This window comes from Carcharhinus amblyrhynchos, chromosome 13, assembly GCF_965287045.1.
Source record: "Carcharhinus amblyrhynchos chromosome 13, sCarAmb.v2.hapA, whole genome shotgun sequence".
Taxonomy (NCBI): domain Eukaryota; kingdom Metazoa; phylum Chordata; class Chondrichthyes; order Carcharhiniformes; family Carcharhinidae; genus Carcharhinus; species Carcharhinus amblyrhynchos.
In genome coordinates this window covers 45,581,512-45,594,802 of record NC_137336.1, presented here as the reverse complement: position 1 = coordinate 45,594,802, position 13,291 = coordinate 45,581,512, and the positions used below count along the sequence as shown (strand labels likewise).

Genomic DNA, 13,291 nt, shown 5'->3' with positions numbered 1-13,291 from the left:
AAAGCAATCAACTCCATTAAGGTCAGGTATATCTGTCTCCAAAACTGGAAAGGTTTCTGTTCTTCCTGGGCCATTGTGAGTGCTGTTGCGTGATGAATGTTGTTTGGTTACCATTTGTAACAATGGCCTCCTCAGTGTTTTAATTCGGTTGCCTGATGGCAGATATCTTATCCCGCTGCTGTGATAATGTCCCCACTTCTAGTCCAATGTTGGAAAGTTTGATTACAGTATAGCCTGCTTCAGTCTGTCTTTTGTTGAGGTTTGGCTTTTTGTTTCTCACACTTGGGAGTCCATGGGTTTTGGGGTTTTTCATATTTCAGAAAATTCAGTCGGAGGAGATTCCGATCCTAGATGGAATGGCAGTTAACGTTAAAAGGGAACTCTAAAAAATCTTCTTGTTGCGTGTAAATAGTAAGAGGGTAAGGGAGGTGGTGATGGGTGCTAATTGAGGCCTAAGAAAGTGTCATATTCTCGAGGCATTAGTCAGAGCTGAGAGTACTTTGTGTCCATGTTTACTAAGGAAGATGTCCAAACAAAATATCTAAAGAAGTAGAGATGATAGAGGTAATGGATGGGCTGATGTTCAGAATGTACTTGACAATCTAACTGTGCGATAGTGGCTAAGTCACCTGGTCCACAGAGCTTGATTCTTAGGCTGCTAAGTAACTGGGGGCTCGGAGATAGGGAAAAGCTTTCCATAATCACTCTAACTTTCACTGGATGCAGGAATGATGCCAGAAGTTTGGGGAATGGCAAATGTGACACCCTTGTCCAAGGAAGGGTGCAAAGACATCTCAAGTAACTGCAGACAGTTAATTTATCATCAGTAGCTTTTGAAACAATAATTGGGGGGGTGTTGGGGTAGGGTGCGGAATCGACAGATACCAGGAGTTGATTAAGGAGAGCAATGTGGATTTGTAAGACATCATGTTTGATGAATCCTATTGAATGTTTTTGATAAAGTAACAGAGAACATTGAAGGAAATACGTAGAGGGGATTTGACTCAGATATTGGAATACAGAGTTAAATTTCAAAATTAACTGACAATACCAAACTTGGGAGGTGTGGCGAACAATGAGGATGACACCCAATTGACTGCTTCAGGATGTAAATAGACTAGCAAAATGGTCAGATATGTGGTAGATGGAATTTAATTTAAAGAAGCGTGAGGTGATCCACTTTGGTAGAAGGGAATGGAATTTAATATCAAGAAATGAAAGTTGATGTGTTTGGCACAAAGGATAGTGAAAGGCAATATATAGTTAATTGCACAGTGCTAATGAATGTGCATGAACAGGGAGGTTCATGTGCATAATGCTTTGAAGGTGGCAGGACTTATCGACAGAGTAGTTAACAAAACACATGGGATCCTAGGCTTCATAAATAGAGGTATTGAGTACAAAATCTAACCTTCATAAGCTCTTTTTTGGCCACAGCTATGCTATTTCATTCAAATTGGGTCATCACACCTTAGGAAAATGTGAAGATTCTTGACATGGTGCAGAAGAGTTTTACCAGAATGGCTCCAGGGATGGGAAATGTTAGCTTCAAGCTTAGCTTGGAGAAGCTTGGGTTGTTCACCCTGAAGCATACTGGGGAGTTTGGTGATGGGTGAGTGTAAAGTGTCAATCTGGTTCTTGAAAAATCTAGTCTAATCTATAATTAGTCTGTGGACTAGTAATCTAGAGGCCCAGGGTAATGCTCTGGGGATCCAGACTTGAATCCCACCATGGCAGATGGTAGATTATGGGAATGGAATTCAATAAAAAATTGCAATTAAATGTTTAATGGCCATGAAATCATTATCAATTGTCATAACCCAACTGATTCACCAATGACCAAGGAGGAAAGGTGCCTTCTGCACCTGGTCTGGCCCACATGTGACTCCTGGTCCATTGTAATTGGTTGACTCTTAATGTCCCATTACAGCACAAAAAAGTAAATGAAATATGCTGCATCCTATCGTTATCACCAAGCTAGGAGATCAATCCCTGGTTCAATGAACTCTGCAGGAAGACATGACAGGAGTAGCACTAGACATACTTAAAAATAAAATGTCAGTCTGGTGAAGCTGCAACACAGGACAATAGTCTGTCAAGTGGCAAGTAATATTCACACCACACAAGTGTCAGGCAATGACCATCTCCAACAAGAGAGTATCTAACTATTGCCTCTTGACATTTAATGACATTACCACTGTTGAATTCCTCACTATCAACATCCTGGGGGTTCCGGTTGACCAGAAACTGAACTGATTAGCCATGTAAATAAGTTGGTGAAGTATGCTGCATACATGCTTCAAGAATGTTTGAGCAAACCTGAAACTAGAATTGTGGTTTGATCACAGAGCTTTACTAATTATGCTTCCTTCCATTTGTGATATAGCTGTACAATTCCAGAAAATGAAATTTGAGTGGCCCAGCTGCAATCCTTTACTGCACCTTCTCACATTTCTAAGTGAATGTTATCTGCATATTACTTGTGTAATGTGTACTGGAGCAGATTCTGGAGGATTAGAAAGAAGTCTGACGTAAGAAAGAATGGCATGTTTAACTCCTCATGCACCTTTGATGCCTGTGAAGCTACTATTTGTAAAATATTTACATTATTTATTTAGGATTTAGAAAATTGCTCATCTTATCAATGCAGCTAGCTCCCTTCATCCTGTGTTTTGGTTGCATTTAGTTAAGCGGGAAAATGGGCACTTTATTGAATTGTTGCACTATGAAACTAGGTAGAATTGCTCGTACTGCAGAGAAGTGGTGGGAGGCATCATACTGCATGTGTTCAGAAACATGGAGTTGCACTGTGCATATCTCATCCACATTTAAAGTGGCAGCTGTTCAGTGGACCAGTCGCGCTGCAGCACTTAGAGCTTGAGTGCTGTTTAACCCGCTCCCTGTTATTCTTGTACAAGTCTATTGCCAACCTCCGGATCCTTTTAAAATAAACACTTAACAAAGCAACTTGAGAGAGAATCTACATAATGTCTCTCATTTGCCTCGTGGGCATTCAGGTTCTTTCAGCTAGTCAATTTCAAGAATGTATGGATCATGCGCTTGAGCTGTTCACTTCAATTCTCCACACGGGTGGGTTCCCCTAATTACCAAGCTGGAACTTTAAGAGGGAGAACAGAAATGAATGTTGACATATAGTGACCACAGTATTTAGGGGTTAGAAGAGATTACAGAATCTACGATTCAGAACGCTTACTGAGAATTATTCTGTCCAAGGGAGTGACCAAAATCTCTTATAAAGCTTCAAGAAATATATAATTCTGAATTTAATCCAGCGCTGGGTTGAAATTTAAGAATGGGGAAATGGAGTAAGAAAAGTACATGGATTGAAGATTAAGACTCCCTTAGCGTGCTGAGACTGTAATCGAAGGATATCGTTCTTATAGGCCAAATATAGAAACTAATAGTGTTAATCGTGAGGATTTGCATCATTGTTGCTATGGCAGTACGTGAATCATCACTCTGCACTGCAAGCTACCCAGGGCTGTTTCTAGGGAGATTATCTCCTGGATGGCAGATGGTGTATTGTTTGTGGAGCAAGCATTTGGGATGAAGCAGCAGCTTTCACACCTACGCAACAAATACGTATTCATCAAATAGCATAAGTAGCAACTTTAATTTCAGAAATTATCAAATATGATCATGCAAGTGTCCACATATTTGTGATTTTGGAAAAAAAATGCACGTTAGTTTGAACCTTGTAACCTCACTTACCTAAGTAGTACTGATAAGAGTGGTGTTCAAAAGCTGCCAGATTTGCTCTGATAGTATTAACTTTATTGGATTTGTTACATTTATTAGATTACACTGATTAGTGTAGCCTTAGGGAAGCTTAAGACTGCATTCATATCTAGTATATATTTTTTATAAGAAAAGGTTAAGTCAAGATTCATTACATGTAGGGAGAATAAACATAAATTAACTATGCCTCCCAAATTATGGGGTAGCTGCAGAGGTGGGACCAGGGGTGTCAGTGGAAGAGTCATAGTGGGAAGATGGCATGCTGGTTCATCAGCATTTCTCCACCTCCTCACCCCGCTGTCAAGGGGACAAAATCAGGGGCAGGGAGATAATGGAAATAATTGTAAGGCTCTTCTCCTGTGCTGCCTGGAATTTACCAATTGGCAGGCAAGACCCTCTCAGCAGTGACAGAAAGATGGACATAGAACATAGAACATTACAGTGGAGGGAGTTGCTTCCTCATGGCAGGCCAAGGAAGCCATGCCTCAGAATGATGTAAACCTCCCGCCCAAGCCCTCTTCCCCTTGCACCCCGTGCCACCATTGCAGAAAGATGGTCATAACTGTAGCCACAGTTTGTCTTCTAGAAGATCTCTGGTGATGATCTGACATTTTAATTTTGGAATATCAAGGGGGCACATCCATCTTGAAATCCTCCCTTCCCCCTTCCCTCCATCAGCAGACTGCCACTGTCTCAGTGCTGGAGGACTTCCTGCAGGAACCCCTCACTGCCCTTGGTCACAAATTGACCAATCATTTGAAAGTCCTGTCAGGTGACTATTTCTGTCATGGAATGAGATTGAGTCCTGCGTTTGATCCGCATCATGTTTTCGATCCCAAATCATAAAACCTTTCCCACCTCTGCTGCGGGATCCCACACCTACCTGGTTCTGAGGGCTTGGGCACCTAACGTGGAGGGACCACTTGTAGATTGTAGAACTACTGGCCTCAGACAGGCAGGACTTCCTCCCAAGTGAGAGGCAAAAGGCCCACCTTCAACCAATGAGCTCTCCTCAGAATGTTTTAAATCGGTAGGGGGAGGGGGGTTGTTGTTGCCATTGACATCCTGATTGGTGGATCTCCAGAAGGCAAGGTGGGAAACCAGAGAAATCCTGCCCATTGATTCTTCTTTCATGTATTTTTCACAGACGAACCTGAACTCTGCCTATTACCAGTTTTGCGCCTCTGTGGATTTTTAGCAGCCTGGCTTCAAAAATTCACACAGTGGTGCATCTGAGATTATACTTATCATACTGAAGGGGATTTCATTGTTGCAATCCAAAATCATGATATTGTAAGGCAAGATAACCTGAATTGTGTAATAATTCCTGATGGCAAAGGATGTGGAATTGATTTCAGTGAGGGACTGATGTTTGCTGAACCCTAGAGAATAATTACTGCTCACCTTACACTGTAACAGAAGCATTTGTGTATGTTACTTGTTTTTATTTTCTGAATGGATTGATAAACCCAGATTTATTATTCCATAAGTGATTTGATCAGAATAGCTGTTGACAACAGAATTTGTAAGAAGCACATTTACCTGTTTAGATTGGGACAGTCTTGAGTTTAGGGTACCTGGAAGAGTTTGCAAAATTATGCTTGAATTTACTTGATGAAAACCTGGTTTTTGATTTAGGAAAGAAATATTATTATGTGAATCTTGTCTTGGAATAAGGTTTCAGGTGATCTTTTAAAAAAAATTCATGTTTGCGAGAAATTTGGGTATCTGAAATTACATAATTTGATTCATATAATTTTTGACCCTCAGATCTGTGCAATAATTGGAGGAACATTTACAGTGGCTGGGATCATAGACTCTTGCATTTTTACCGCATCTGAAGCCTGGAAGAAGATTCAGCTGGGCAAAATGCACTAGCAGTAATGTATGCAATTACAGAGCTAGTCCAGTTTACACGTAACTGGCTTCAAATAATTTGAGATGATTTTTATTTATGCCGATCTACCAGCCAACGTCATTCAAAGTTGCAACTCGATTTTGGGCAACTCCTTGTTTCATTACGTGGTCCATTATGTAGTGAAATATGTTGTGTAGGAGGTTTGAATATCTTAAGTTGCGAATATTTTTGAATGGTTAAACATGACATTTGTCTTTACTAGCGTTACATTATATCCTGACATAAATTGGTAACATTTGCCTTTTCTAATCTTATAAGCCGAATAGAAACACTGGACAATGGAGAAACTCCTTGGGTGGAGTTTTACAGCCCCATCACAGTGCTGGCGGGGCTGGAAAATGCACCAAGCTGTTCAAATGCGACTGGAAGATTCTGCCACTTATTTTTGCAGTTGTATGTTATTTTGATATAAAATCGGGGGTTGTTTAAAAGTTTCTTTAAAAATGGATGTCCAAATCGATGAGATATATTTTTTAAAATAATTTCAATTGGTTGTGTATTTAGTTTTCTGATTTTCACAGCCGCCCCCCTCCCCTGCCCCACAGAAAACAAGAATGCACCAAAATAATTGCTTAATACACTTTTATAGCCAGTGGTTCAGAAATAAACTATTTGGTTTGTAATAACGTATGTCAGGTGGAGTGTGCCAGCAACATTTGTATAATGCAAAAGTATGAAGATAAGGAACAGAATTTTGATTTTCATTGTTGTCTTTCTTTGTGCCTATGTAACAAACATGTATACATTAAATGACATATTAATGGACTTTTTTTAAAAAAAACACTGTGGCACATAAATTATGTGACTGCTTTTGAGGGCTATAATCTATGCTCGAAGTTGAAAATTGTGATCTATATTTATACTCATATGCCATTTTGTCCATAGTTACTTACTGGTACTTCAGTGCATTTGAAGTTATTTGGATGCAAACAATCTCCATGCTGGCATTTTAGGTAAAACTAAGCAATTGCTTGAAGGGGAGAGAAATAAACAGTTGCCTTATTTCTATAGGCTGTAGTTGTCTGAAGTGAACCATTAAATAGGAATAAGAGGAAATTTCAATCTGTAGTTGGTAAAAATGCAGAGTCACTCAAAATTCTAGGATGCAGCTATAAGTGATTATGATATGTAAACACACTGTTTCAGTTGCTGTCGCTTTAGTAGATGCTTTAATTATAGATAACCAGTGATAGTGTGCCAAAAACTGAAAACAATAGCCTGATTTGATTTGATTGATTATTGTCACATGTATACAGTGCAAAGTATTAATAGTCCAAGAGATGTTTTAAAAATTGAAGTGAAAATGAATGACTGGTAATACTTAAATATTTTTTTCCAATGCACACATGCCAAATATCTTGAATAAAGGTATAGTTCATATCTCTTAAATATATCTTTTAAGGTAAATTATGAAGTCATTTTTTTAAATAAGTATTTAGTCCCCCAGAATTATAAAGAAGCCTTAAGACTTGAGGAAGAAGGTTCTAGGGAAAATTACTAACCAGTATTTTACAGTCTGTGGTTTGTCTGCTGGAATCTCGACAGAGAGGATGTAATATTGCATTATTCCATTTTTCTTCCCAGGCTGTATGGGTTATAGTTCTTTCCAAAATAGGCTGACTGTCAATTTTGTTGACCAAATTAGGTCTATCAAAAAATTCTGAAATTTGCTCTCCCTGACTAAAATTGATGGAGTTCACAAGGCTAGAGGCATTACTTTATTAACTTTACTTTCCAAAATATTCCCACGTAGTCTCTTACTTCAGGAAGCTTCATTTGCTTCAGTTGTGCAATGATGTGCAGTTTATGGAAGTTAGTGCATGAAATGTCTGGTTACATTTTGGAACTACAGTGCAGTTCCATTTTTAAAATTAATTCTGTTTCTTAGCTGCAGTGATACCAGTTGCCGACTGCAGCAATAACTATATTATCTGGTAGCTTGACAGAAACCACTGAACTATAGCAGCAGCCCTACCAAATGTTTTAACAATGAATGCACCTAAAACAAGTATTATGCTGTTTACAAAGTCCTTTTTTCAAAAAAAAGTGACAGTAACGTTGCTGTAAAATCTTCCATCAATTTCCATCCATTTGGATTGGCAAGTGTCATTGTTTTAAGTGTGGTGAAAGCATATTTAAATGTTTTCTTTCCAGCTGACGTGCATGGCACTGGGGGAGACTATGAATTTAAAAAAAATACCTTCCCAGTGATGCCTGGATTCTGCAGAAATTCCATTTCGAACTGATGACGCTGCAAAATTGTATATCATCCTATTTTTAGTTTAAAAATATTTTAACCAGCATTTTTCCTTTCCATTAATGGTTAGATTGAAGGCAAATAAAATAAGGCACAAATATTAGGGATCTTCGCAGTCTTCCCAAATGTATCCATACATTTCTTTACATCATGAAAGTCCATTTGTTCATGTCCTGCAATGAACAGTATATGCAATTATTTTAGAAGATGACATAGTTCTACTTTTTAAAATCTTGAGTATTACTGAAAAGGGAAACTTTTTGTTTCACACACCAGGACAAATGCAAGAATTGCAAATTTCAAACTATCACAACAATTTACACTGCAGGGGAAAAACGATGCTGATTCGTGTGCAGTTTGACTCTGATTTGCCAAAGTGTTGCCATGGAAACATTATTTTTAATTTTGATCCTCCAAGTTTTTTAACACATGGAAATATATCACGGGGTGAGGTTGGGATGTTCATTGCCTGAATCCAGGGCTAAAACTTTTGTTTGCTGGTTACAATGTCAACATGCAAAAAAAAAATCAGTGTTGAAATCTCTGACTCAAATTTCTGTGGTGACCTTGGAAATTGGCTTTAAAATTATTGCACAAGTATTGGCAATAAATTCTGTTAGCGACGTTTTTGTATATAGGGGGCCAATTTCCCTCCCACTGCTCTTAAAAAAAAATTAGCGCAGCTGGCCAGGAGATTCTCGCTTTGACTGATGTGCACACGCGTTCCTGCCCCAATAACGTCTCCCAACCCTAGTTTTTTGGCGCTGACAGAACCACGCTGAAAATCAGTGTAATGGATATTTGCATGCATTTACATACCTTACCATCTGATTAGAGGGTCCGGGACAACAACCTTCACCCTTGGTAGCACCTCACAGCTCTCTGGCATGATGTCACTTTGGTGTGGTTTACAACTGCTAAATAAAAGTTGGGAGTTGGTGTGGCAGCATTGAACAGGCGTAAGGCCCCACCTGACGGGGTCCTTTTTGACTAAGGGTCCAATGGCTGGTGGGGTAAGTAGGGCAGGCAGTCTATAACATTTAGCCGAGCATTGTGCAGCGCAGGAGTCTGCACCTTTGGGATTAGGGAGCATTCAATTCTATGGGGGGAAGAATCCAAGATAGATTAGTCAGAGCTGTGAGGTGAAAATAAACAGTTTATTGGCTTTTAACATTGAACAAAACTTAACCCTGATTACTGGTGACCTTTGTCTGTGCTCTCTTAGTGAACCTACAACTTTTTAATCTTGTGTGGCCTACTGCTTCATCTAGGTGCTCCCCCAGGTTGCGCACCAGAGGTGGAGGTGTCTAGCTGTGATCTTGGCAGCTGTCCCCTGGGTGGCTGGAACCTGGACGGCCCTGGCTGACTTATGGATGACACTGCATCTATGCCACCCTGTTCATCCAGCAGGCCCTGAAATGCTTTGGTGTGAGGAAGGAGGGGGAATTGGGATGTCCGTGATCACCTGGCTGGAAGGCCCCAGCATGGGCGCTAGCTCTTCCTTCTTCCTTGGGGTATCCAGAGCCTCTGGGGACACTCCATTGGATGCCAGAGCAGCTGGATGGTGTTGCCAGTCCTGGAGGCCCAGATGTGTTGCCTCATGGTTTGTGATCCTTCAGTCCTGGCCCTCTGAGACTGTGCCGAGCTCTGGATCCCCTCCACTACAGCATTCTGTGAGTGAGCCAAGCTTTGGAGCCCCTCAGCGGTGGCCCCCTGAGACTGGACTAAATTGTTGAGGCTCGTAGTTTTGCCTGCTGTGTCTCCAGGATGCCAGCGAGAGTTCCAGGCATGGCCAGCAGTGTCTCCAACATGCCCTGGACACACATGGCCACGGACTGATGCGCCTCTTGGATGCTGGGGACACCCTCGGCCATGGCCCATTGTGTCCCTGCCGTGGCCCGCTGTGTCTCCAGGATGGCCTAGACCCTGTCACCCATGAGACCAAATTCCTGATTCAGACTTTCCACTGCGGATGCCAACTTTGCGGTGTTGATTACCATGCTGTGCCGTCACCAGCTCCTGCGACGACTCTAAACGGCCTTGCAGTCACAGCATGGTTGCTGACAGCCCGTCCACAACTCCACAGGTTTGCTGATGCATCTCCACCAGGCTTGGGATGAACGAAGCCCGAGGCCCGGCATCTGGCTTGGTGCTAGCTGGTTCCTCACCTCCGGCAGATTTCCGTGTGCCCGATCCCTCGGATGTGCCTGCCTCCACCCGATGTGCCTCAGCGGCAGTGATGTGCTCACCAATAAGTACCCAGAAGCCTCTTTGGTAAAATGACCCACATAATCCCTGCGTTGGTGGGTTGTGTGGTTGATGCCTGTGCCGGATCAGTCATGCTGACCTCGGGGTCGGGGTGGGGGCTTGCCAAGGGTCACCACTGGAGGGGAGTACTGATTGAGGGAGGGGGAGAGGTTGCATGCACTTCATGTGGTGGGGGGGGTGGTGTTGTTAGATGCCCTTCAGGTGTCTGAGCACGGTTTGATATTGTTAGTACAGCACGTGTAAGTTTCAGAATGGAATGCAGACTCACCCTTGCTGCCCAAAGAAAGTTGTTCAGTTTCTTCTGAGACTGTTGCCCGCACTGAGGTGACAAGGTCTTGGCATTAACTGCAGCTGCCTCTCCCCCTGCAGTGTCTTTATGGTGCGACCCCTTGGGTGATGGCCCTAAGTGGGGAACAGCAGCTGACACGTCTCTTCCATTGTGACCACCAGTTGGGCCTGGTCAGCCTGGCAGCACCCTGGGGCAGGTTTCTTTCCAGCCATCTTCCTGACGTGACTGGCTATGTGCCCATTATTGCAGTTTATATACAACTGCGGCTTGTTAGGGGTTCTAGGCTTAGTCAGTTTGGGCCAGTCATGGGCCAATTAATAAAAATTCCATGAGAAGTGTAAAGGGAACCTGGTTTCAACAGAGGATGAGCCATCTCCCAAGGTGCTGATTGGTTCTTGCTCAACAAGGTACTGTGTCCAGGGCTCAAGGCTCTCAAACAGCAAGGGGGAATGCTTGCAGACAGTGGGTGTGCATGGCAGCACAGTGCTATTTGTGTGAATTGTGGGAGGAAGGGATCAGGAGGCCAGCGATGTCCGTGGGGGAATGGGGGGGATTGGTGAGAGGCCAGCAATGCATGTGAAGTCAGTGATCTCAATGCTGGGAGGTCCTTTTAGGCTCTCCCAGAGATGTGTGCATGCACAGGGTGTAATGATTTCAGTCAGGCCATTGAGGTTGGCCTATTGGAGTATGAACTACCCGATTAAGGGTCCAATTGATGGGCCAATCAGGGAGTCTTTCCCTTGTCCATACCTGTACCCAGGAGGGTCAGTTCCCCTGTCACCCCTGGAGCTAGACTGCTAACTACTAGCACTCTGTGTGCTACTGTAAGAGTTTGTAAATAAAGGGATTTTGGTGAAGGGACTTAAACCTCTGAAGACTTATTACATGGGGCCCTGCTCATCATGTAAATTTCAACTCTTCAGTGGGAATAGGCCTTGCTCCCTGGTTTTTGGTGATAATCACACCAGTGGCTCTGCTGCGCACACAATGCGGGAGATTAATTTCAGGAAACACACTGGAAAAACTGGCATGATTTACCCCAGTTTTCAAGCAAATTTGACACTTGGGTTATTTTTGGGAGAATTCCGGCTAGGGTTCCAGCCAATTGTTTGGAATTAGCTGTACTTTTTGATTGCTGAGTAAATTGCCAACTAAGTGTAACTATATTTTAGTTCATTTAAAAAAAAGGGGGAGGGGCAGAAACTGTGGCTTCTCTATAATAAGAAGTGACTAGATACTCTGTGCAAGATGTCGGGATTATACTGGCACACACTTATAGTATTGACAATCGAAGCTGTTAATTCAACATATTTAACAACCACTGAATCAGTCATTGAAAAATTGCTTTTGTGTGTGGAATTTGAGGGACAACACATAAGAGACCAACTATTTTTAACGAGTCTATTGTTTTTGATTCTGCTAAATGATTTCAGTATATAGTTTGTTAAATAAGGGGTTTAGTAATGGAGTAAATTATTCAGAAATTAGTGCAGAGGTGAGTTTAGGTATCAAATTAAAGGCTTTGTTGGGCAAGTGTGATTGGGAAAATGTCTCTGCATGGCTGGTCACTTCATCGTTCTTCCGGCGTGCAAAATTTATTGTGTTAATAAAGCGTGCACAAGTAGAACTGAACCTGGTCCTCCTTACGTACAACTGAATTCAAGTGACAAAATCTTTTACCAAAACCAGTATATCTGTTTCAGATTTTCTCTTTCTGCGATACACTACAGATTAGGGATACTTGTTACTCATTACATCTGACCTGAGGGAATGATTTGTCTGGTGCACGATTCGTTTTCTTTAGTATTTTAGAGTTTAGTTGGATTATTTGGGGGATGATACTCAGCCTAACTGTTTATCAATATGTGCTGAATGCAATGTTGATTTTTTTTATATAGCCCTTTATATACTATTGATCCGCCCGAGAAGGAACTGAGAGAGAGCTGTTCTTTTTAAAAGATATTTGCCCTTGCACCAACTGATTTTGGTTCCCATCATGTAGCCCATCTTTTATTTTCATTTACGGTTACCTTTATAAAATTTCCTTTTGCCGTTTCTAATTAGTAAAAAATATTTTCTTTTGTGATAGTACTTCACTTTGTTTTGGCTGTTGAACTTGAATTATTTTTGGTATATTTAACTTCGCATTTTTCATGCATTTTGATTTCTACTTTAACTTTCAAAATATACGTCAGCCAGAAGGAGACCTTCTCTGTCTCAATTCAGTGTGAATTAGTGATTTGCTGGGAACCCATTGACAACACTCCAGATAACAATGCCTGAATTCCTTTCAAGAAGGCATCAATTGTGTAGAGCCTCCTTTTTTTTCCCCTCTGGTGTAGTTCAGTTTAACCTGGTGTTGTGAGACTTCTTACTGTGCAGTCCAGAAGGTCAGACTTGCCGGAATCCCTAATATTAACATAACAAGTAAGCAAGGATTGCAATGAACATCTCCTTTCTGGTTAACTCCTTCTAATTAAGCTTCCAATTAAGCTGTGTATCTGAATTTCCATTTGTAATTTTCCTGATCCCAGTGAATTAATTAAAAGCCACTTCCGTGCAGGTGTGTTGCAAGGACAAATCCTTTTTTGACGGATAAGACTCTCTCCTGTGCCATTCCTGTGTGATTGTCAGACTTACCTGTGGTAAGAATAAGGAACATTATATGTAAAGGTTGTGTAATTCAATTTTACAAAGGTATCAGTAATTCAGTATGTAAATGAAATGCAGTAAATAAAACTTGAACTATTTAACTAGGTTTTGTATTGTTTGGTTATTGTAACCCTTTCAGCCAAGGAAT

At 41.4% G+C, this 13,291-nt stretch overlaps 1 protein-coding gene across 1 annotated transcript in view; it reads left to right on the top strand.

The window, feature by feature from the left end:
* ergic1 (endoplasmic reticulum-golgi intermediate compartment 1) overlaps window positions 1-10,317 on the top strand; it is a 95,129-nt gene extending 84,812 nt beyond the window's left edge. Inside the window, exon 10 of the mRNA XM_080201635.1 lies at window positions 5,530-10,317. Coding sequence (XP_080057761.1) covers window positions 5,530-5,637 — 108 coding nt within the window. The 3' untranslated portion in view covers window positions 5,638-10,317. The remainder of the gene's footprint in view (window positions 1-5,529) is intronic.
* Window positions 10,318-13,291: the final 2,974 nt, after the last annotated feature.